We start from the raw sequence: 25553 nt of genomic DNA, 5'->3' as shown, positions 1-25553 counted from the left end.
CAGGAGCTGATGGGAAACAGGGGAAGCATACTCACTTACTGCCAGCATGGGGTGTATAAACCCCTAAATATGTTTTATATGGGGGCTCTGGTCCACGCATATGCCATGTTGGAAGCATGCGGTGTTTGGAAGCAGCAGCAGCAGTGGCAAATACGGCCACTCTACAGACTGTGGGATATGGGATGACTTCTGTTCCCACCTTTCCCCCGCCAGAAACCAAACAGCATCCTTCCCCTCCCACCCCATCTCAACTTATATTTGGGGAGCGGCTGTGGCTCATTGGTAGAGCATCTGTTTGGCATGCAGAAGGTCCCGGGTTCAATCCCTGGCATCTCTAGTTAAAGGGACTAGGCAGGTAGGTGATGTGAATGGACCTCTGCCCGAGACCCTGGAGAGCCGCTGCCGGTCTGAGTAGATAATACTGACTTTGATGGACCAAGGGTCTGATTCAGTAGAAGGCAGCTTCATGTGTTCATGTGTTCACGTGAGCTGCCCTGAGCCTGGCCTCGGTGGGTGAGTGAGGGCGGGCTATAAAACTAACTAACTAACTAACTAACTAACTAACTAACTAACTAACTAACTAAATGTGTTCCTGGCTGTTTTCTTTCCAACTGTTGTGGTTCACCTTCTCCTGGCTCCTCTTGTGTCTTTAATCTGCCTCGATCCGCTGCTGGTTCTCCCCAACGACAAAACTGAACTGTAAGCTCTTCACAGGTAGAGACCCGCCTTTATCCATTTAAACCAGTGATGTTCACTCGTGGCTCAGGAGCCACCTGTGGCTCTACTGAGCATTGTTCTCCAGTGTGTCAGCTGCCCACATTTAAGGCTTAGAAAACGCCAGCCTCGGCCCTCTCACTCTGGTCTGAGCAACTGGTCTTATTGGAGAGGACAAAGCAAGCCCGAATGTCTTCCGCCCATTCTGCTGCCTTCAGAATGACCTGGGATTATGCAGTTAGACCTTCAGACGTCGGGCCAAGACCATTTTATTTCAGAGGGATTTTGAGATCAACTGAGTTTAAGAATCGGGTTTAACGGCTGGGGCTATTCTTGCCTTCCCTTTTCTGCTGGTGGGATTTGTGCTTATTTTTACTGCTTTATTCTTTTAACTGTTTATTGGTTTGTTAGTTATGCCAGCATGGTGTAGTGGTTAAGTGCAGTGGACTATCTGGAGAACCGGGTTTGATTCCCCGCTCCTCTGCATGAGCAGCAGTCTCTAATCTGGTGAACTGGGTTGGTTTCCCCACTGCTACACATGAATCCTGATGGATGACCTTGGGCTAGTCACAGTTCTCTGTGAACTCTCTCAGTCCCACCTACCTCACAAGGTATCTGTTGTGGGGAAAGATTGTAAACCAGTATGATTCTCTTTAAAAGGTAAAGAAAAGTCGGCAAATAAAAACCAACTCTTCTACTTTTGCGTTTTAGTTATGTTGTAAGCTGCTTTGTGGCTCAAAGAGTGGGAGATAAATATTTGAAATAACAAAGGACTTCTGCCTCTTCTGATCTTCTCCTGTTTTTAGACCTCTGCTTCAGCCTACATGGTTGACTCGGGTCCCATTTGATGGACTGCTGTCTCTTCCTATCCCCAAACCCAATGACCCTCGGCTCTGTTCCTAAGAAACCCAAAACAGTGCTTCACCATCTTCTTCCAGGCAAATCTCAGCCTCACCTTTTTCACAGTGTGCACCGGAGAAGCCCCTCTGGCATGAGCATTCGTAGCTCTCCATGCGTGGGTTGCACATGCCCGCGTTCTGGCAGGGACTCGGCTTCTGAGTGCACGGGTGAGAGTGGAAGGTAGAAATCTCCACGGCGCTGAGGATGTTCTCTTCCTTTAGGACTGGGATTCCTTTGATGGAAATCTGAGCCATTGCAGAGGTGGAGGGGGAAAAAATAATGGGGATGAAAAAGCACACACAATGGGGACATCTCGCCAGAAGATGTAAAATCTCTTCTAAATGGGCGAGAAGGAGAGAAGGAGAGATAACGAACCTCCACGGTGTAATATTTAACTGAGATTTTAACACTGCAAGTAGCCAGAGCTGTGAGCCAAGCAGGGTCAAAGCCATAAAACTGACAGATGGGGCAAGCCGCCTTACCTTCTGGATGGCCCCATCAAAGCTGGTGGAGATGGCTGCGGCACGGGCCAGCTTGCTGAAATCGGGCGCTCCCCCAACGTACAGGGGCTCCTTCAGGTTCAGGAAGGCATGAGGCAACTGGACAGGTAGAACAGGGGAGGGGGAGTGAGAAAGAAGACAACGCAGATGGGAACGCAGCTATCCTCCCCCCACCCCCCTGGGATGAAGAGCACAGCATTGCTCTCAAGGGGAAGAAACAAGAACGAGCGCTAACAAAGGCTACCAAAAACGCTTCCAGGATGGCACAGCCAGAACCGGGGGCTGGTGTTTCAGCCACATATTTTTACACCTCTTCTTTTGTGGTCCTCCTCATTTCCTGCCCAGCTGCAGACTGGCATTTTTTGACCTCTGTCCCATTTACAGTCAGACTATTCCCGCAGAGCGGGAGGGCTTGCCTGGTTGGATTTCCCCCCACCCTTGCCTACCCCCAGTGCTGTTAAAAGTATAGGGACAGAGGTTCCCTTATCCTTGGCCTCTGACCAGGACTTGCCCCCTGTATTCTGCTTCCGCTCTGCCTTTTAACCTGCTGGCGGGCTCATTCAATTGAACAGGCCCCTCTGGTGACCCCGACCCCTTCAAAAGTGACCTGGAGCCAGGAGAGAGAGCCGTGCAGCCGGCTCCTTCAAAAAGATGTTCTGAAACCAAAGGGAGCTCCGCAGAGGAGAAAAGAAGCATAAATAGAAGATGAGGATCACACACAGAGATTGCTCATTCAGCCCTCCTCTGGATGTAAGTGTGAGCCAGCAACAAGCCAGATTTCAATGCTTAATGTCTGGTAAAAGTGACCTTGGATTGCAGCCTTGGTAGGGCGGAGAAAGACTCCTGCCTGAGTCCTCGGAGAGACTGTCATCGGCAGTCCTGGGCTAGGCTGTCTGGATGGGTAAAACAGCTCTGTGGGGTTGCCGCCACAGCACCAAAGGCCGCCAGCAGCAGGGCCTTTCGTGTGGTAGCACCACGATCCCAGGAGCTTCCTCGCAGTGGTTTGTTTGGGGCCTATCTGTTAAAACTTTTCACACCTGATGAAAACTTTGTTCCTCGCCACGGCATTCGGTTAAGGCTGTTGCTTTTCGTCAGTGTTGTTTTGCCTGCTACTTTTTAATTGACTGACGTTTTAGATTTTTTTCAAATGGGATTTGGAGTTTGTCGTGTTATTTCCACGGAGAGTGCAACTTGTACGTAATTTTAAACAAAACAGATAATTCTCATAAGCCCACTCACAATTTTTCATACCCACCTCCCCCCCTTCCCTGTAAATATTGCCTCTGGCCCCAATGGCATTACTGCCCCACCCCCCGCATTCGCGTTAAAAGGCTATCTAATGCTCAATGACATTACAAATGGAAAATGACTCAACTTGTTGAAATGGAAGGGGAAGGGGAAAGAAGGGGAGGGAAACTGATGAAATAAAGCATCTAGCCTAACAAAAGAGAACGCGACAAAAGCCGGCGACTTTGTAAGACGGAAAGCGCGAGCGGGTGAAGATGATGAGGGGGTTACTGGCGCTCGGATGGAGGAGTGGAGGTAGAGAGGAGAGGATGCGTTGGTGCCAGGTGAGATGGAGGGAAGGACCAAAATACTTATCTTTACCTTACGGGATTTCTGAAATCCAGGCAGCAGGGAAGAAAGGAGGAAGGGGGGGAAAGGAAGAAACACAAACGGGTATCCAAAGAGAGAAAGAGAGAGAGAGAGAGAGAACAGAGATCAGTGTACATCACATAGAGGGTTGCATTTACCAAGCTCCAACCCGAACCTTCGTTAGTGGGCAATTGAACGAGAGAAGCACAGAATGAAGCGGCTGGGGGGGGGGAGAGGAGGGATGCACCTGGCTCCGGTAGACCTGCGGCTGCTTCTTTTAGAAAAGGAAGCTTTAAAGCCAAAGGAAGCTTGGAAGAGCAGAAAAAAGGAGCACGTGTAAAAGATCAGTCACGAGCCGCAGGAATCCTCTGTTCCCTTTGTGGCCCATCTTGTCATCCCCCTTCAGCCATGGCTCTGCTTCCAAGGCCAGCTCCCACTGCCAGCTTAAAAAAAGGGGAAGAATCCGCCTTGTCTAATATTATTTGGCTCGTCTGGGAACAAGGGGGCCAGGCCAGCGAACTGAAATGGGCAACCGGCGCGGCTTTTCTTTATGGCTTTTAAACTCGCCGCCCCTTCAGGGAAGGCTTTTCACAATGACCTGTGCACCCCCCCAAAAAAACCCCCAGAGGATTTTGGGAAGGTTTTAGGGCACGTGATTGGTTTATCAGGGGGGAGGGGATGGTGCATCTAAGGAAGGGAAAGGAGCCACCAAAATGGTCAAGAGGCTGGACCGCAGGTTCTACGAGGATACACAAAAATGTTTGGAGCTTTTTAGTTTGGCGGCGGGGGGGGGGGGAGATAAGAATTTGTTTGTATCCCCTCTCAGAGTGTCAGAACTATCAGGGGTCACCCACTGGAACTAAATCAGGACAGACAAAAAGGCAAGGTTTTTTCACTCTTATGAGTAATTATTTTACAAAATCCAGGGATACAAGATGGTGTAAACTTTCGAAGTTCAGAGGCTGTGTATCTCTGAAGATACCAAGGACAAGCCAGGGAAAGGCTCCTGCCCCAGGCCCATTTGTGAGCTGTTCAGAGACTCACGTGGCTTGGAAATGCAATGCTCAGCTAGACAGAACATCAGTCTGCTCCACCACGACTCTTCTTAAAGTTTGAAAAACCCTGAATTAAATGGTTTGGTTGCTTAGGGAGATCCTGGCAATGATTTCCAAAGCTTAGCAAGACTTGTCTGAGCTGGAGAGAGAACACTGCCTAAGCTTTGACACTGGCCTTCACTGGCTGTGCTGTCCACAAGAAGCCACCATAACCCATTTCAGAAAAAAGGCCTTTTCTTTCATTCATTCTTTCATTCATAGCCTTATTTATTGGCATAGTTAAAAGGCCTTTTACTATCCTGGTTTCAGGGGATGCGCCCACTTACCGGAGACTCCCCCATGATCCGTTCACCATTATTTATCCTCATCACTCCTTTGCGGGCATTCCTCTCCAGCGAGACGCTGATCCAGGTGTTCAGTGGGATCGGTTCCTTGCTCCTGGGAAGGGCATGGTGAGTGCATGAGTGTGTGAGAGAGAGAAGGAAAGAAAGGAGAGAAAAAAGGATACCAGAGAACTTGTTTACTGAGATTTATTGGGTAACATCTCAGAGTGCTTATTCCAAGCAAACGACACCTGTGTGAACGCACAAAAGAGCTGTGCGGTTTCTCCTGATGGATAAGGGCAGTTGATTCTACCATGTGCCCTTCCATTCTGAGAGCTCCCTCCCCTCCTCTAACTAACAGTCCTTCAAATACTTAAAGAGAGCAATCATGTCCCCCCCTTACCCTCCTCTTTTCCACACTAAACATTCCCAACTCCCTCACCCTTTACTCATAGGGCCGGGTCTCCCCCTGATTTTGCCAGTCCCAACATATACCTTTTCTAGCTCATCTAGGTAACCACAAAGACTAGGAACTTACTTGATCACAGCAGCTCCTTTTCCAAGGTCGTATCTGTACTCCAGGTAGCCATCATGTAACGCCAGGGAGATGAAGTCCCCTCTGCCATCTGTCTTCTGCCCGTTGTAGAAGACCATGCCACTTGGGGTCTTTGTCAGGAACACAATTTCCATGGTCATCTTGTCCCTAAGGAATAAAACAGCTGGCACTCAGCTGTGGCTTCCCTAAGCCATTCTTGGCCTAGCAAAATGACGGTCACTGAGCAGCGTCATTTTGGTTGAGTACCCCTGGCGCCGGGAGGGAGGAGACACCGTGGCTAAAAAGACACCCGAGAATCTCATCACGTACAGCCAGAAAGGTTTTGTTACGTTCCTACCTTTCCTTTTATCCCTTAGAAGCTCCTTGATCCATTGATCTTGAGCAGCATATATCTAGTGTTTGATATAAGGACTGAAATAAATCTTTCCACTGACAATGTAGCCTTGGGATCCCTGTCACTTAGTAAAAAAGGCATTCTGTCAGCCACAGAGGCATTAGATTTGTATGTTAAAAGGGGGAGATATAATGTGATCGAAGTTCCTGTAAAAGCAGCCTTCCAAAAGGGCATGAGCTAGTGAATCGATAGAGCCAGAAGAGCAAGGACAGGTCCTGTCTGGATATGGTATATTCAAAATTCTGCCCTGCATAACCATAGAGAGGTTAGCATTCAATCTAGCTAAACAGAAGGCTCTGGAAAGATGAGGAGTTGTCAAATAATATGTATAAGCAGGCAAACCACGTGGTGGTGGTATTCCGAAGAACTGGGATGAACAAACACGGCGAGCACGAAAAGTAGTGCTGTTATAATCAAGCTCTTTAATGTGCTTTTTTAATTTTGGTGAAAGCTTCCGTTTTCCCAAGATCTAATAAAATATCCTGCGAGAAGCCCAACAATGACAATTTGTCATCTAAGATTTTTTGCCATGAGGATTTAAAAGGGTTGTGCTTCAGAGAAGCTCGGAACCCCTCAGTGCTAAAGCACAGTTTAAGGGGTAGTTTAAAGGCGGCCAACAATGCCCTAGCTTCGAGTGTCATTTGGCTTATGTTCCTACCAGGAATCCCTGAGGCAGCTGGGAGTGTCACCGTGGCTAAGTTACAACTCTCGATGGCCATTGATGCACGGGAGGTTTCGCCCTGGATTTGCCACTCTTTAGATGCACATTTGCCCCATCCAAATTCTCAATACTCATCAGTAAGCCCCCATGCAGAGTTCTGAGAATTTGGATGGGGAAAATGTGTATTTAGAGAGCGGCAAATCCAAGGAAAACCTCCCGTGCGTAAATGGCCAATGATTATGTTTCAGAAATATCGATCGTGAACACCTTTGGGCGATTTCCCTCTAACTAAACCTCTTACCGGAGCCCCGTGGTGCAGAGTGGTAAGCTGCAACACTGCAGTCAAAAGCTCTGCTCACGACCTGAGTTCGATCCCAAAGGAAGTTGATTTCAGGTAGCCGGCTCAAGGCTGACTCAGCCTTCCATCCTTCCGAGGTTGGTAAAATGAGTACCCAGCTTGCTGGGGGTAAAGGGAAGATGACTGGGGAAGGCACTGGCAACCCACCCCATAAACAAAAGTCTGCCTAGGAAACGTCGGGCTGTGACGTCACCCCATGGGTCAGGAATGACCTGGTGCTTGCACAGGGGACCTTTACCTTTTTAAACCTCCTACCACACGAAGCAAAAAGGGGCCTAGATCTAGAAGGGGATGGCTGTCCACCACTTAATCGTGGGCTTCTGCCTGCAACACTTCCCCGCTTGGCTTTAAGTATGCACTCCTCAAATCTGCTCTCTGCCATACAAGGGTCCCAACTGGTGCTTAAAACAGAGGCAAATTACTGCTAGCGTTTATATTTTCAAAGGGAAAGGGGCCGTGGCATCTCTGTCGCTGAAGACTTGGAGGCGGCCCAACACCTTTTCACACCACACGTAATTAAGTCTGCCTAACATCGCCCTCATTCTCTTTTTAAAAGTAGAAGGAAGACTAGGTTTTTATATGCCAAATTTCTCTTACCACTTAAGGAAGAACCTTCCCTTCCCTCCCCACAACAGACACCCTGTGAGGTAGGCAGGGCTGAGAGAGTGTGACTAGCCCAAGGTCACCCAGCTGGCTTCATATGTAGGAGCGGGGAAACAAATCTAGTTCACCAGATTAGCCTCCGCCGCTCATGTGGAGGAGTGGGGAATCAAACCCGGTTCTCCAGATCAGAGTCCACCGCTCCAAACCACCACTCTTAACCACTACACCACACCGGCTCTTTAAAACTGTTACTAAGTACAGAGTGGTCATCTAGAAGGCTCAGTCTCCATTTTGTGGTCAGTGCATTCGATCCTAATAAAAGGATTCATTAAGATCTGCAGAAGGCAACAGGTTTAAAAACTTTACTAAATATCAGGCAGGTGGTCTGAAAGGGTTTCCCCCAGTTGTGGCCTCAAGAGTGTGGAACCAGCTAATTGCTGAATTTTGAGCCAACCCAGTATAGGAATTTTTTAAAAAGCCTTTCAACATATCTTTTCTGTTTACTCAAAACTTTAATGTCTGCTGAGATCAATGACTTGCTCCTACTGATTTCTGATTAAGATGTTGAATGAAGTGTTAATTGCATTAATTCTGATTTTTCCTTTGCTTTAGAAGTCCCCCCTCCTCTGTACAGTGAACCATACATTAGCTACATAATTAATTAATCTATTAGAACATATAAACTCTCAGCTTCTGATCCAAAGCTGGGTTTCCAACTATCAAAGAAAAAACAACAACAATCCAAATGCAACAAAAATGCCAATGCTCAGAAAATCAATAACAAGATCGGAAATAAGTCCAACTTTCTAGAGTGACAAGCTGCAAAGCTCATGCCTGCCACAGAAGTATCTGGGAAACAGCAAAGTCAAACTCAATGTCAGGAATAGGAAAATGGAAACATTCGCACCTGGTACCTAAAGATCAACAAGCCTGTTGCCTGACTGTGTAAAGGTAAAGGTCCCCTGTGCAAGCACCGGGTCATTCCTAACCCATGGGGTGACATCACATCCTGACGTTTCCTAGGCAGACTTTGTTTATGGGGTGGGTTGCCAGTGCCTTCCCCAGTCATCTTCCCTTTACCCTCAGCAAGCTGGGTACTCATTTGACCGACCTCGGAAGGATGGAAGTCTGAGTCAACCTTGAGCCGGCTACCTGAACCCGACTTCCGTCGGGATTGAACTCAGGTCGTGAGCAGAGCTTGGACTGCCATACTGCAGCTTACCACTCTGAACCACGTACCTGCTTGTAAAAACTACTCTCCCACCTCCACACTCCCACAAGAAGGTGTGTTTCCTTGCAGGCCTAGACCCCATTAAATAATGAACCTTTCTTTGCAGGTGAAATGTGAAATAGATCAACATACTGTAGCTCTGGCACGAAAGTTTGGAGGCCGTTCAACTCCAGGTAGGAGAATCCGTTGAATTCTGGCAGGAAGGGCACCGTCTGGTCAAGCTCTGTGACTAGTTTAGAGGAGAGAGGGAAAGAAAAAGAATGAAAGAAAAAGGAAAGGTGGTACTGGAAGAACATGTGTTGTTGGGGTTGGCCAAGCCCTCCTCCAAGAAAGGTGGCAGTGCCATGCATCCAAGAAAGGGCAGTCTTTAATTATGCCCTCTAAGAACCTTGGCGAAACAGAACAAAAATGGGATTCAAATATTTTGAGCTGGACTGTGGGATAAAAATGTTTTAATCACTAAATAAAACGGGTCAGACTTTGCCCCAGCTCACCTGTCTCACAGAACTCCCCTTCTCGACCCATGGGGCATTCACATTTGGCGCCCCCTTCTGGCAGCACCAGGCAGGTGGCAGACACATGGCATGGGTTGGGGTCACAGGGGTTCCTCTCATCAGCGCAGGTTGGTCCTGAAGGAAGAGAAGGAAACTGAGGAATTAGCTGGTCACCTCACATTTGGTGCAGGTGGGGGTCTTTAGGGTTTATATCAGTGCTGCTTCTCTGAGTGCCCTGACTGGTAGAATTCACGCAGGATGCAGAATCTGGAAAGGCCCAGGATATAAAGCAGGGATATAAACGTTTTCAAAGAAACACGCTCAAATTAAATAAATCATAGAGTCATAGAATCATAGAGTTGGAAGGGGCCACCAGGGTCATCTAGTCCAACCCCCTGCACAATGCAGGAAATTCACAACTACCTCCCCCCCACACACCCCCAGTGACCCATACTCCATGCCCAGAAGATGGCCAAGATGCCCTCCCTCTCATGAACTGCCTAAGGTCATAGAATCAGCATTGCCGACACATGGCCATCTAGCCTCTGCTTGAAAACCTCCAGGGAAGGAGAGCTTACCACCTCCTGAGGAAGCCTGTTCCACTGAGGAACCCCTCTAATTGTTAGAAAATTCTTCCTAATGTCTCGATGGAAACTCTTTTGATTGAATTTCAACCCGTTGGTTCTGGGGCAACAGAAAACAACTCGGCACCCTCCTCTATATGACAACCCTTCAAGTACATTGAAGATGGTTATCATATCCCCTCTCAGTCTTCTCCTCTTCAGGCTAAACATACCCAGCTCCTTCAACCTTTCCTCATGGGACTTGGTCTCCAGACCCCTCACCATCTTTGTTGTCCTCCTCTGGACATGACTCAGCTTGTCTATGTCATGTAAAACCAGCCAGTGAGTGCCAATCTCTTCCGCTCACCTGTATAGCCATGGAGGCACTCGCAATGGAACATCTCCGCCTCCTTGACGTGGCAGAGGCCGCCGTGGTGGCAAGGGTTGGGGTGGCAAGGGTTGTTGCCACATTCGCCCACTCCGCTCCCGTACAGCACGTCGCTGCCTTTCTCCCGCAGGTCGTACATCTGGTTGTTGACGTCCAGAAGGCGAATGCAGCCCTTCAGGCCGGCAGTGACCGATGTGCGCTCGGCCACCCTGAGGCGGAGGCAAAAGGAGGAGATAAGAGGGCAGAAAGGCTTACGGAAAAGATTACTATGGATGAAATAATAAGAAGAAGCAGAGTTGGTTTTTATACCCCACTCTAAATGGTGTAAACCAGCGTGGTGTAGTGGTTAAGAGTGGTGGTTTGGAGCGGTGGACTCTGATCTGGAGAACCAGGTTTGATTCCCCACTCCTCCACATGGGCGGTGGAAGCTAATCTGGTAAACTGGGTTGGTTTCCCCACTCCTACACACCAGCTGGGTGACCTTGGGCTAGTCACAGCTCTCTTAGAGCTCTCTCAGCCTCACCTACCTCACAGAGTGACTGTTGTGGGGAAGGGAAGGTGATTGTAAGCTGGCTTGATTCTTCCTTAAGTGGTAAAGAAAGTTGGCATATAAAAACCAACTCTTCTTCTTCTTCCTTCTTTTTCTTCTTCTTCTAGTGAAAGGAGTCTCAAAGTGGCTTACAATCACCTTCCCTTACCATCCCCCTCACAACAGGTACCTTGTGAGGTAGGTGGAGCTGAGAGAGTTCAGTCACCCAGCAATATCCATGTGGAGAATCAAACTGGGTTTGTATATTTATAACTCTCAGAGGTAACAGCTGACATGTTTGTAATGGCCTATGGCTACATGCAAATGAAACTAATTCATTCACACAGGTTCTAGAAAGTTCTAGCTAGAGAGGCTCCTTTGAAAGGTGGTGTTGGAGGAGAGTGTTACGGATACCATGGACTGCCAAAAAACAAATCAGTGGGTTATAGATCAAATCAAGCCTGAACTGACCCTAAAAGCTAAAATGACTAAACTATCATATTTTGGTCACACAACGAGAAGGCAAAAGTCACTGGAAAAGACAGCCATGCTAGGAAAAGGTAAAAGCAGCAGGAAAAGAGGAAGGCCCGACATGGGATGGATTGACTCAATAAAGGAAGCCACAGCCCTCAATTTGCAAGACCTGAACAAGGCTGTCAAAGACAGGACATTTTGGAGGACATTGATTCATAGGGTCGCCATGAGTCGGACACGACTTGACGGCACGTAACACACACAGAGAGGCTATGCCCCCGTTCTTTACTCACGCAGCTATCTGGTCTTCCGGCACTCCTCCAACAAAGAGGTCGGTGTCGAGATTCAACCCATCAGTCCCGCTGGGGCTCTCGCCATTCACATGGGGCTCCCCGTCCACGGAGAGCATGCCGTTCCGCCGGTTCCGGTTCACCACCAGCTGGTGCCACCTGCCGGGCTCGATGGGCACTCTGCTGGTAATCACGCCGGTCCCAGAACCAGTGTTGAACCTGGATGGATCGGAGAAGTGTAAAGAAGAGGGCTATTCATGGCTACTAGTAAAAATGGAGGAGAGGGATATTCACGGCTGCTAGTCAAAATGGATACTAGTCATGATGCATACCTATTCTCTCCAGGACCAGAGGAGCAGGCCTATTATATTAGGTGCTGTGGAACACATGCAGGACAATGCTGCTGCAGTCATCTTATCTGTGGGCTTCCTAGAGGCACCTGTTTGGCCACTGTGTGAACAGACCACTGGATTTGATGGGCCTTGGTCTGATCCAGCAGGGCCTTTCTTATGTTATTAGAGGCTGTCAGCTCTTGCAAGGAGAAGTAAAAGAGAGTGAGCAGAGAGCTTAATAACTATGAGAGGAAACTAAGGCATGGGCTGGCTGTTTGGTTTCTTCTCTTCTATGCTGAATCTTTTCATTTTCAAACTGGTTTTGTTTTATCGTTTTGCCGGAGTATAGTTTGTTCTTTTTTTTAAAAAACAAAACATCTCATTGCAAGCCACTCTGGAGATCTCTTTTGAAAGGAACGGTGGGGTAAAAATGGTTTAAATAAATAAAGTAAGTAAGCAGCTGGCTATTCAGTTCCTTCCAGTCCCGTGTTGTATCTCTGGGGCACATGTACAAGTTTGTTAGGGAAGAACATGCTGTCTTGTTGGGAGGTGGGGGGGAAATTAATCTCTTGGTCATTGCCCAAATTTGGTTGGCTAAATCCTGGAAGCAAGCGACATCGCTGGGAATTGATTAATGGATTTGCAGAGATCAGAATATGACGTTAACGAGCAAATGGACTATGTAGGACCATCTGTGAGATTGGAAATTACACTCCGAAGAAACATTTCTATAAAAATGGCAATCTTTGTTGAATTCCGGAACAAAATTAATCCTTTGGTGAGCGTTAAACAAGAGGTGTTGATGCCGGTATGAATTTAATTGTAAGGGTACAATTCGTCGTTTTTTGTAATTTTCTAATAACCAAACAAAACAACTGCACCCCACCACGCAAATTAGCAAACACAACAGTTTGCAGTACAAATTAGCAAAATGTCCATCAGCATCTCTGATGATGGATCCTGGTACCAACCGACCAATCCCGTGCAAAAAGAGCGCCTGTATGCAAATGAGCATTTAGGCATACACATGAACACATGAGGCTGCCTTCTACTGAATCAGACCCTGGGTCCATCAAAGTCAGTACTCTCTGCTCAGACCAGCAGCACCTCTCCAGGGTCTCAGGCGGGGGTCTTTCACATCGCCTGCTTGCCTAGTCCCTTTAACTGGAGATGCCAGGGATTGAACCTGGGACCTTCTGCATGCCAAGCAGATGCTCTACCACTGAGCCACAGCCCCTCCCCTAAAAAAATTCACATGAACACATGAAGCTGCCTTATACTGAATCAGACCCTTGGTCCATCAAAGCCAGCATTGTCTACTCAGACTGGCAGTAAATCTCCAGGGTCTCAGGTAGAGGCCTTTCACATCACCTACTCGCCTAGTCCCTTTAATTGGAGATACCGGGGATTGAACCTGGGACCTTCTGCATGCCAAGCAGATGCTCTACCACTGAGCCATGGCCGTTCCCCTTGATTATAACTTTCGGCGTATCTTCAAAGTGGCTGTTAAGTAGTAAACTACTGATAGAGTAACAGCCTTAACATTACCAGACAGCAGATAGATTAAGTGGTAGTTTCTTTACACACCTCAACAACCAGGAGAGTAAGATGTCCCATAACCGGTCACGTTTCAAATCTGGTACAGGTTACAAAGGGAGCTAGACAGGGATGTATCCTGGCCCCTGATCTATTTAATCTCTATCTACACGATTTACCTAATGAATTGCAAGCCAACTATTTCCATGCTCCCAGTTGGGCTGCTCATTCAATACAAACCGACCATCGGAGGAACGGGGAGCCAGTGGGCAAAGCTCCCTTGCAAAGGCAGCCGTTTTCTCCCATGACGGGCCTACCTACGGGCCACAAAGCCAACGGAGAAACTCACCTGAGCTCCACAAAGCCATTCACCAGAGCCAGAGAGATGAAATCCTTGCCGTGGTTCTGCCCGTTGTACAAGAGCAGCCCGCTGAGCTCGGAGGCCCGGAATTCCATGGCGATGCGCACCGTGTGATAAGCCTTCATCATTTTGAACGCCAGATAGGATTTCCCACCGAAACTAGGGATGAAGTACCTGATGGCTGTTGAGGACAGTACAAAGGTGCAAATGTTCAAAATGTGAAAAGACGTTTAAAAAATGGGGGGGGGGGAGAGGTGGAGAAGAGGAACGAGGGAAGGGAAAACACTTTGACCACAAGACAGGTTGCCAAATTTTGTGTGGTGGTGAATAAAGTACGTAGTAAATTAAAAAGCAAAAATGTAGATAAAGTTTGAGTTTGAACTATTGGATCTCAGAAGTGGAGAAACGTGATGGCTGTTTTGTTTATAGGAAAGCGATAATTATTAAAGTACTATGTGGTAATCAGATTTTAATCTTGATAGGTTTTTATATCCTATTTTATTTGAAACGTTGTACGATTGTTACATATACTGTGTGTTTATTGGTCTTTGACTGCAAATAAAACCATTCATTCATTCTTTCATTCATTCATTTATTCATTCATTCATTCGGGAAAACACTTATATGAGACTCAGCCACTTCCTATACAACCAAGAGTGTTGAATGAGCAATAACTTATAATGGATAAAGCAGTAGCACAGGATACCCAGCCATAATTCACTTATGACAGCCATACAGTTATCCTTAGCTTATTTATTCAATCAGGGTTTTTAGTTTTTGATTTTATATAGTTTTTCTCTTTTTATAACAATTGTAATTTGTAAATATGCTGGTCTTTTAAAAGTAAAGTAAAGGTCCCCTGTGCAAACACCCGGTCATTCCTGACCCATGGGGTGACGTCACATCCTGACGTTTCCAAGGCAGACTTTGTTTGCGGGGTGGTTTGCCAGTGCCTTCCCCAGTCATCTTCCCTTTACCCCCAGCAAGCTGGATACTCATTTGACCGACCTTGGAAGGATGGAAAGCTGAGTCAACCTTGAGCCGGCGACCTGAAACCAACTTCCGTTGGGATCGAACTCAGGTCGTGAGAAGAGCTTGGACTGCAGTACCACAGCTTACCACTCTGAGCCATGAGGCTGGTCTTTTACTGTAGCAATAAAGACTGAATTATCTCCCTGGTGCTCAATTGGCCACTTACCCTTTTCACAGACGGCTCCTCCCTTCCCGGCTGGGCAGCTGCAGGTGAAGTCCTGGCCGTCGTCCTCGCATGTCCCACCGTGGAGGCAAGGGTGAGAGTCGCAAGGCCGGGCTGGCTTCCTCGTGGGGGGCGGGCGGGGGGGCTTCTTCCTCGCAGTTGTGGCTGGCACTGTGGTGATTGGCCTCTTGGTGGTGGCCGCCACGGGGTTTTTACTGCTGGGCCTCCCTGGGTAGAGCGCCCGGGGGGCGGGAGTGGTGGTGAACCTGCGGGTGGTGGCGGCAGGCACAGCCATGGTGGTGGCTGTGGTGGTGGAGGTAGTGGTGGTGAAGAGCTGGGGGATCCAGTCTAGAAGAAATCAGGGAGAAGGGCATTTTCAGGGGCTGAATCGCGACTGGGGAACTCCTGACCACTGCAAGTTAACCACAGCAGTGCTGTTCCAGACGATGAGGAGGGACAGTGGCTCAGTGGCACTGCTTTGCATGCAGAGTCCTAGGTTCAATCCCCAGCATCTCCAGTTAAAAAGGACTTGACAAGAGAAGAAGTAGAAGAAAAGTTGGTTTTTCTATGCCGACTTTCTCTACCACTTAAGAAAGAATCAAACCGGCTTACAATCACCTTCCCTTCCCCTCCCCACAACAGACACCCTGCGTGGTAGGTGGGACTGAGAGAGCTCTAAGAGAGCTGTGACTAGCCCAAGGTCACCCACAGCTGGCTTCGTGTGTAGGAGTGGAGAAACCAACCCGGTTCACCAGATTAGGGTCTGCCGCTCGTGTGGAGGAGTGGGGAATCAAACCCAGTTCTCCAGATCAGAGTCCACCGCTCCAAACCACAGCTCTTAACCACTACACCACGCTGGAGGTGATGTGAAAGACTTCTCCCTGAGACATTGTGATCTGTTTCAGAGACCAACAAGATGTCCAGGGTATGAGCTTTCAAGAGTCCAAGCTCCCTTTGTCCGACACCCTGAAAATGTGTGTTGGTCTCGAAGGTTGCTACTGGACTCGAATCTAGCTCTTCTACCGCAGACCAACTAGGCTACCCTCTGAAATGGCCTTCGGCAATGCAGAGCTCTTCCTTCGACCTGCCGAAAAGACGTGAAGGTGGTTGCAAAGTCCCGAGAAAGCAACACCTGCCCCAGATCACACATCAATGGAACAGAAACGTGCCCGGCTTACAAATGGAAGCAGCCTGGTCTCTTCATAAATGCTATCAGCGTGGTGTAGTAGTTAAGAACCAGCGTGGTGTAGTGGTATAGAGACAGCGTGGTGTGGTGGTTAAGAGTGGTGGCTTGGAGCAGTGGACTCTGATCTGGAGAACCGGGTTTGAATCCCCACTCCTCCACATGAGCAGCAGAGGCTAATCTGGTGAACCGGATTTGTTTCCCCTCTCCTCCACACGAAGCCAGCTGGGTGACCTTGGGCTAGTCACAGCTCTCTCAGCCCCACCTACCTCACAGGGTGTCTGTTGTGGGGAGGGGAAGGAAGCCGGTTTGAGTCTCCCTTAAGTGGTAGAGAAAGTCAGCATATAAAAACCAACTCTTCTTCTTCTTCTATCAGCTTGGGAAGGAGGAAAGGGACATTGCAGAAACGATTTTTGAGAGGCTCTAGACTTGCAGAGTCCCCTTTTCGAAAGGCAAGAAAAGAAAAGAAAAGAAAAAAGAAAAGAAAAAGGCACAGCCGAGGCAGAACAAGGGAGAAGGAGAAAACGAGGACGGGAAAGCGCACCGAAGTCCATGAATCGGATGTTATCCTGCTGCGGCCTTTTCACCAAGATGGTCTTCTTCTTGGAGGCTTTCATCTGCTTCAGAAGGGCCCTCTGGATGTCAGTAGCGGTGTAGGTGGTAGCTGCGGGCGCCCAGGAAAGGAAGGAATGGCAAGAATGAGGTTGCGGAAGCTCAGGACCGTCTTCCCGTTTTTCATGCCAGCCCCGAGAACCCACCCCTTTCATCCCCATCTCATGCAGGGAAAAAAGGAACGATCGCAAACCGAAGGCGAGCTCCGTGCCGGCTACAGACCTCCCCCTGGCATGCCTGCTGCATTTGGCTGAACAAAAGACCTATCTTGAGAGAAAGGATTCTTTAAAAAAAAAAAAAAGGGGAGGGGAGAAATTAAAGTACTTTGGGGGCTCACATCTCATAGGTGCCTGGGGGCTTGCAGCAGGGGCCTTTTGCTATCCGAGTTTTCTCCCTACCTGTGCTAACTCAACAACACAACTCAATACCTATTCTCTCCAGTATCTAAGGAGCAGGCCTATTATATCAGGTTCTGTGGAACACAGGCAGGACGGTGCTGCTGCAGTCGTCTTGTTTGGGGGCTTCCTAGAGGCACCTGGTTGGCCGCTGGGTTAACAGACTGCTGGACTCGATGGGTCTTGGTCTGATCCAGCAGGGCTTTTCTTATGTTCTTATAAGCATGCCTATTCTATTAGGTGCTTTGGAACACAGGCAGGACAATGCTGCTGCAGTCATCTTGTTTGTGGGCTTCCTAGAGGCCCCTGGGTAGCCACTGGGTGAACAGACTGCTGGACTCAGTGGGCCTTGGTCTGATTCAGCAGGGCTTTTCTGATGTTATTATGACTCAGCGTGCCATAAAGATGAGACTGCAGGAGCAGGACTTGGAAGGCCTCGGTTCAAACCCCTGCTCAGGGCAAGAGACTCACTGGGTGCCCCATCTATCTATCCTGCATGTTTGTCTCCTTCCTTTCCTCCACAGAGCTCAGGGCAACATACTCTGCTCTTCCTTCCCCAATTTTATCTTCACAACAACTCTGTAAGGTAGGCAGTCATGGGGTTCTAGAAACTTCCTTTCTTTTTAAAGTTATTTGAAGCGAAGGCTATGGTTTTTCAGGAAGGGGGTTTCAGGACCCAGCACAACCATCAACGGGTTTTCTGAGTTCCTACAGAATTGTGACATACACACAGCCCTGAATAAATATCCCAGAAGCAGCTGCTTGTTTCAGTCCGGCCCATTCTCCCACAATGGAGTTGTGTGTGTGGGGGGAGATGCTCACTTGGGTCAAAGTGGGATTCGACAATGACGCGGACAGCATTGCTCTGGCCCAGATCTCGCACCCGGATGCTCTTGAAGTCCTTCTTGACATCGGAATTGCGGAAAAGCTCATCCAGCTGAGATCCAGGAGGGGGAGGGAAGAAATAAAGGAGAAAAGGTTTAGGGAAGGGTTTTTACGGTGGGTTTACATAGATTCCTATACAGCACTGGATCTGTCCGAAAGCAGGTTCAAGTTCTTTATTATTACACTCCACATCCAGTATATAAATAAAGGAAACATTAATTACAAAAGGGATAAAAGTAAAACACAAAAATGCATTAATAAACACAGGATAGACCTAATGGATGCCCTGACCTGGATGGCCCAGGCTAGCCTGATCTCACCAGATCTCAGAAGCTAAGCAGGGTCAGCCCTGGTTAGTATTTGGATGGGAGACCACCAAGGAATACCAGAGTTGCTGTGCAGAGGGAGGCACTGGCAAACCACCTCTGCTAGTCTCTTGCCACGAAAACCCCAAAAGAGGTCGCCATAAGTCGGCTGCGACTTGACGGCACTTTACACACACAGTCCTAATGGATACCAGCTAAAACTACATATGTCTGACTACAAATTGGCACTTATACACTCTCCTGGGCAAATGCTAAAAATTAGATCATTTCAGTGACTGAGATCACCGCCACTCTTTCAGTGTTGAAGGCCCTTCCAACTTTTTTTATTACAAACCAGGGTGCAAAACCGGGCAACCAATCATGTCGTATGGTGGATCCGAAAGCAGACCAACTGGCCATCTTAACAAGAAGAGGAACAAGTTCTGACTCTCGAAAGCTGATACCCCTGGAAATCTTGTTGGGCTTTAAGGTGCCCCTGGACTCAAATCCTGCTCCTCTACTGCAGACCAACAGGGCTACCCACCTGAAGCACACGGAGGTGTCTGCTGACCTTGGGATAGCCAAGCCAAAACCTGGCCGCGTCACTCAATCAAGTCACAAAAGCCTCATCATGCCAGAAGAACATTAATGAACCAATAGCAAATTAGCGTGCAACCTTCCGAGTTGTCCAGAAATTCACTCAGGATATCTGCAAATTCAACGCTCCTCCTTTGCTTCTGCATTCAAGCTTCTTTGGTAATCATTTACTTAACCTGGATTTTGGTAGCTGACCAATTTCCCATTGATTTTTCTTCTCCTCCCTAATATGTCTTCTTTATACATTTTGACTGTAACTCTGCTGGGCGTGCTTTAGTTGTTAATTTCTTACACCACCTCGCAGTTTTAGGTGCACAAATATATAAACAAAAAATATTCTTATTTGGAACAAACATCCTGGCTTCTGTTAGCAACGGAGAGAAGGAAAGAGCTATGGGGGATACTGCAGCCCACCACAAACACTGTGGCTGCATGAAACCCTTCTCAGTGATTTTTGCCCATACATTTTCCAGCTTAGCTTTAGTCTCCTAGCATCCGCAATCCTCTTTTTCCCTCCCATTTGACTCCTTTTTCCTTTTCTTAAAGGAATTACTGTTGCTGTTATTATTCATTATTCTTAACAAGTTGGAAGCTTGCAAAGAATTTCTGGAGGAATAAAGGACTGGATCCCCCTCCCCAATCAAATCTCTCCATCCAGGGTATCATAAGCTCTTATGAGGTCGAGCGGGCCAATTCCCACTCAATCCATTTCCCCGGGTTTTGCTCCTTTGGGTGATGCTCAGCTGCCCTCAACATTCCTTGCCTCCTCATGCATGCTCAGTCCTCAACAGTCTGGGATTATTTTTCTCCCTTTAAAAAATTTAGAAGTAATTTCTCCTGCACATCCAGGCAGTTCCCCTTTTCAGGCAGTAACCACAGCTTTGCCGCCCTGCTGATAGGCAGTCGGCCATGAATTTGAGTATTGCAAGGATTTACAAGCTGGGATCCTGCAAGGAATTTTGTTTGGGGGAATCATCTGGCAATCTGCCCCATGCCCAAACTCTGCCCTCTAGGATTCTATTAGCTCTCAGTAGCCTGAACGAGAATTCCTCCAGTTTTTTCTCCTTTAAGTGGCTCCCAGCCACTCTCAACATCCTGTGCCTCCTACAGCATGCTCAATCCTCATCAGACTGAGGTCTTTTGTGGGCAGAGGGGAGGGGGGTTGAGTCTTTTCCTTCTGGTTACTTTACAAAGCCATATTTTTCTGCACATTTGTGGAATCCCCTGAGTGTATAGAAACCTCTTCCTTATCTGCCGCTGGCTTGCTTTTGTAATGACTACGAGCCATCCACTTTACTATTGGTAATTACTTGATGCTGTCAGCTACTGTTCCTATTACTACCCGTTTTGGGTTCTCTTTGGTAACCTTAGTCATCAGGCCAACGCTTAAAGTTCCCGTGGCTCCTGGATTGTTGTATGATGCTCACCGCGCTTTCGATGCTCCTGGCGGTCTCCCCGAAGAGTTCCGATTTGGGGTCCGCCATCTCAGGCGTGTAGAAGAGCTCTTGGCCTTCCACTTCTTCTAAGATGAGAACTCCCTGGAATACTTTGGTAGCTGCAAGAAGGGGAGAATCCAAGAAGAGATAAGTCCGGGAAGAAATGTCTTATTAACTAGTCACAGAAAGGAGTCCAGATGAAATTAGATTTTTGTCCTTGCATTTTTTCATAGCAAAAAACAACCAAACCCCAAATAGAGTGTTCAGTCCCTCGGCAAGGGGGAAAAGAAGCAGGAAGATGGCGGCATGTAGATAGTGCCGGAGTTTGGGGTTAGTTTGGATGTGTCAGGGAAGTGCCATGGAAGGTTAGTGTTCTGGAAATGCCAAAACGTGGCGGGTTGATATGGTGAAGAGCCCAGGCTTTAGAAAGGGCAGGGTTTACCATACGGCTTCCTCCAAGATCCACCTTGGACGGTGGCGTTCCTGGACTGGCTGAGTAACAAGAGAAAGACGATTAGCTCAAAGGTAGGAAACAGGTCAAATACAAAAGTTTGGAAGCTGGCATGCAAAATCGGAAGACCCCACCCTACCCTGCCCACAGAAAGGGAAACAAGAAGGTGAAAATGGCGACCACTTCTACCATATGGTGTCCTCCCCTCCCCGAGAAAACACAAGAACAAGGATGAAAGAATTCTGGGAAGGGACAGAGGAGACAGTGAGTGGGGAAAGTCCTGTCCCAAGTATAAGAGAAACAAGTGTTGTATACAGTGAAGCCAAAAGCAAACAAAACCACACCAGGCTATGAAAACTTACCAATCTATACTAGCAAAAACGAAGCAAGTTATATAATAGCAAAGTAAGGATCAAGCGTATCACAGTTATAACATCAAAACATACAAGCGCAAACCCACTAGCCCAACCTCACAAAAGAGGTAGAAACAGGTATAGTCCAACAAGTCCACAGTGAACTCCAAAATGAAGTGTCTTCTGCAGGGAATAATTACCAAGATGATAAAGAAAATGTACTTCTTCAATAGGTAACTGGCAGTATTGAAGGCAGACACCAGCGATGCGGGCAGCCGGGGAGAGCCAGGGGCCAACAAGTCAAGGAAGAAAGGTGCAAGAAAACAAAAAGGACAGAAAGGGATGGGGGGGGAATCCGCCCCAGGAAGGAATGTGTGCGCTCTAAGTGGAAGGGCTTCCAGAGACAAGAAGAAGGCTGAATATCACACAGAGATCCCAAATCGCCAGTGATATCCTTCTCCATACGTGTGTGGGTGTAAAGTGCTGTCAAGCTGCAGCCAACTTGTGTCGTCCCCTTATGGCAGGGGTGGGGAACATCAGGCCCAGGGGCCGTTTCAGGCCCGCGAAATCATTTGGTCTGGCCCTTGGTGGGTCCTGGCAGATCTCTAGCTCAGAAGGATCGAAGACTGGCGACCTGCCCCCTCCCCTGGACAGGAATAGCCTCTCTTCAAGGCGGATGGTCTGTCGGCACCCAGCTAGTGCAACAGACCATCCTGTGCCACCAGGTGGGCGAGTGCGCCACTGATTGGATGCCTGCCTGCTTGCCCATGCGGGGGGGGGGGCATCATCTGGGGCAGCTGCCTGCTTGGGGCTTGGTTGGCTAAGTTGTTAATTTTGTATGGCCCGCGAATGATGTTATAAATATCCAAATGGCCCTTGGCAGAAAAAAAGGTTCCCCACCCCAGCCTTATGGGGTTCTCAAGGCAAGAGATGTACAGAGGCGGCTTGCCATTGCCTGCCTCTGTACAGCAACCCTGGACTTCCTTGGTGGTCTCCCATCCAAATATTAACCAGGGCTGATCCTGCTTCGCATCCGAGATCTGACGAGATCAGGCTATATTATGCTGCCTCCTTCCATACATCTGTACAGTGTAAATTTAAGCTAGATTCAAACAGACTTCGCAAACGCAGCTTGGCCCAGGTGGCCCCGGGAACTGCAGAGATGGATCCTCTTACAGAACTACAATCCCCAGAGTTCCTTTTGAAGCTGATTTTGAGAGTGACTCCTCAACGGGGGCTCCGAGCCCTGCAGGGTGGCCGCAAACAGAATGCCTGCATGCCAAGAGAGCCAGTGTACATAGTGGGAGGAGTACGGGTGTGGGAGATCTCTCTCAAGTCCTGGCATGATCTGGGGTCAGTTTCTCTTTTTTGAGCCTAACCTACCTCACAGTATTGTTGTGAGGATAAAGAAGGGGAAGAGGGCATGCCACCTTGACCTCTCTGGAGGACGGGTGAGATAAAAATCTAATTTAAAAAAAACCCCAACCCAACAGAGCTGAGTCGCACAGAGGAACGGAGACAGGAGAGATTCTCCATACGCTCTGGCTGTTGCTCTCCCAAGAACGCAGCTGGGAATTAGACGTTCAGGGCGGCAAACCACCAACTGTTTCCTATCTCTGTGGGTTTCATAAAGATCCTTTTCGAGAAGTCTGTGCCCCTTATGCAAAGCTACAATCCCCCCATGTTCCTGGGTTGGGAGCGCCTGAGCGTTAAATGGGCTGGACCAGTTCAAATTCATCCCTAGGTTGAGTCCCGAAAGCGCACCCAGAAGCACTACAAAAACGAGAAATTGGATTCACCTGGGCAGTTGCTCCCCTCCGCGTCAGCTGCAGCCGTTTTCCCGTCTGAGCAGCACCCCAACGGCGTGTTATAGCAAGTCGCTCTCTCTATCGTCGGAATGCCTGTGACTTCCGTCTCGTCGGTCTCCGGCTCCCCTGCGTGGCACGAGGAAGGAAAAATGGTGACGCTGAAATTCTTGCATGCCCTTTGGGGAGTAAGGGAAATGCTATCTGATTGGATTTCCAAGTCCACTTCAAAACTCTACCACGTCCAGTCTAGGATTTCCCCGGATCAGATTATTGTACAACAAGATCGATGGAACATCCACGGAAAGAACTGGCAGATGGGGTGAGAAAATCTTTCAATCTTTCCTCTGTAGTCATAAGAACATAAGAAAGGCCCTGCTGGATCAGACCAAGGCCCATCAAGTCCAGCAGTCTGTTCACACTGTGGCCAACCAGGTGCCTCTAGGAAGCCCCCGAACAAGACAAATGCAGCATCATTATCCTGCCTGTGTTCCACAGCACCTAATATATAATAGACACGCACCTCTGATACTGCAGAGAATAGGTATGCATCAAGACTAGTATCTGTGTTTACTAGTAGCCATGAATAGCCCTCTCCTCCATGAACATGTCCACTCCCCTCTTAAAGCCTTCCAAGTTGGTAGCCATCACCACATCCTGGGGCAGGGAGTTATGTAATTTAACTATGCGTTGCATGAAGAAATACTTCCTTTTGTCAGTTTTGAATCTCTCACCCGCCAGGTTCAACATGCGGACTAGAAACTTAGCTTTGTGAACTGGCAGCTGGAATGTGATAGGGGCGCCCCCGTGGAAACATGTGCAATGGTAACCCACACTTTGGCCCTTACACACTATGAAAGAAAGGCTTATTTCATGGGTTGCCTCAGTTTTTGAGCCTGCTGGCACCTTTGGAATTCTGACCCAGGGTGGTGGGCGCATCTGCAACATTGACTGCCGCATGGCCAACCACAAAACGGCTGCCACAGGAAGAGGCACGAAACACAAAAAACGTCAGGGGCAGAGGTTAGGCATAAACCTAATAGTAAATCTCCAACATTTCAGGCAGAAGATCTGTTTAACAGGACGCCTTTTGAAATGAATACTGTTTAAAGATATTTTCTTCAATACACACCACCACGCAGTGAAGATTATTGTGTTGTGGTGGCAGCTGCTGCCAAACAAACATTTTTTTGAAATCTGCACAATCCAAAGCCCTGCTGTTCAAAAGCTCCATCTGGTTCCGCCTACTTTTTTAAAACACTTGGGCAGGCGCCAGGAAAGGTGCCGGGGGGACGACAGTGCCCACAGGCACCACACTGGGGACCTTTGCCTTGTGGAGTAAGAGCGCAAGAGTGAAAAGGGGCCTCCGATTTTAACTGAAAGGAAAAAAACATTTCAGAAACACTGTCTTAGGCTAAAGGGATCTCTCCGCACAGAACGAAGAAGCAGAGTTGTTTTTTATATGCCGACTTTCTCTACCACTTAAGGAAGAATCAAGCTGGCTTACAATCACCTTCCCTTCCCCTCCCCACAACAGACACCCTGGGAGGCGGGTGGGGCTGAGAGAGTGCGACTAGCCCAAGGTCACCACGTGGGTAGGAGTGGGGAATCAAACTCGGCTCTCCAGATTAGAGTCCGCCGATCCAAATCGCCGCTCTTAACCACTACACCACGCTGGCCAGAGAAGCACACCAGAGAAGCACAACAAAGAAAGGCCACGAAGAATAAAACTTGACATTTGCTCACCGATAGAACTTGCCCCGCTGGCTTCTTGATCTCCGCTGATGCCAATTTCTTGGTCCCCGCTGCCTTCGGCGCTACCGGATTCGACAAACGCTGGCTGGGTGGTGACCGGGACGACGGGAGCCGTAGAGAGGGGGCGGATGGTGGTCCGGCGGACACCGTGTGTCGTCCAAGCGGTTGTGGCCGGCCGAGCCGTGGTCGTTCGCCTCGTGACCGGGTGGCTCTGAGGGGAAGGCTTGGGTTCAAAGTGCCGAGAGCTGGTCGCCGTCCGGGCTGTTTCAAAAGTGAGGGGCGTCGTCCGAGGAGGCGGCGGGAGAAGGGAGTCCAGTGGCCGCGTGGTGGTAGGTGGCGTGGTGTGGCTCACGACTGTGATGGATTCTGGAAGAGAAGCAAAGATGGACAAGAAGTAGAAGTAGACAAGAAGTAGAAGTAGAGCCAGCATGGTGTAGTGGTTAAGAGCGGTGGTTCGGAGCAGTGGACTCGGATCTGGAGAACCGGGTTTGATTCCCCGCTCCTCCACATGAGCGGCAGACGCAAATCTGGTGAACCGGGCTGGTTTCCCCACTCCTACACATGAAGCCAGCTGCGTGACCTTGGGCTAGTCACAGCTCTCTCAGCCCCACCTGCCTCACAGGGTGTCTGTGGTGGTGAGGGGGAGGAGATTGTAAACCAGTTTGAGTCTCCCTTAAGTGGTAGAGAAAGTTGGCATATAAAAACCAGCCTTCTTCTTCCAGA

At 48.6% G+C, this 25553-nt stretch overlaps 1 protein-coding gene across 1 annotated transcript in view; it reads right to left on the bottom strand.

The window, feature by feature from the left end:
• The window catches only part of AGRN (agrin), a 275573-nt gene that overhangs the window by 12844 nt on the left and 237176 nt on the right, over window positions 1–25553 (bottom strand). The window contains exons 19-33 of the mRNA XM_056865508.1: window positions 24822–25196; window positions 23070–23204; window positions 20458–20585; window positions 18066–18180; window positions 16781–16900; window positions 15057–15401; window positions 13847–14039; window positions 11633–11848; window positions 10316–10545; window positions 9386–9520; window positions 9024–9120; window positions 5627–5791; window positions 5092–5203; window positions 2097–2213; window positions 1670–1859 (exon numbers count right to left, since the gene is read on the bottom strand). Coding sequence (XP_056721486.1) covers window positions 1670–1859; window positions 2097–2213; window positions 5092–5203; window positions 5627–5791; window positions 9024–9120; window positions 9386–9520; window positions 10316–10545; window positions 11633–11848; window positions 13847–14039; window positions 15057–15401; window positions 16781–16900; window positions 18066–18180; window positions 20458–20585; window positions 23070–23204; window positions 24822–25196 — 2673 coding nt within the window. The remainder of the gene's footprint in view (window positions 1–1669; window positions 1860–2096; window positions 2214–5091; window positions 5204–5626; window positions 5792–9023; window positions 9121–9385; window positions 9521–10315; window positions 10546–11632; window positions 11849–13846; window positions 14040–15056; window positions 15402–16780; window positions 16901–18065; window positions 18181–20457; window positions 20586–23069; window positions 23205–24821; window positions 25197–25553) is intronic.

This window comes from Euleptes europaea, chromosome 19, assembly GCF_029931775.1.
Source record: "Euleptes europaea isolate rEulEur1 chromosome 19, rEulEur1.hap1, whole genome shotgun sequence".
NCBI lineage: Eukaryota > Metazoa > Chordata > Lepidosauria > Squamata > Sphaerodactylidae > Euleptes > Euleptes europaea.
The sequence above is the reverse complement of the archived record's forward strand: the minus strand, read 5'-3'. Positions and strand labels throughout refer to the sequence as shown.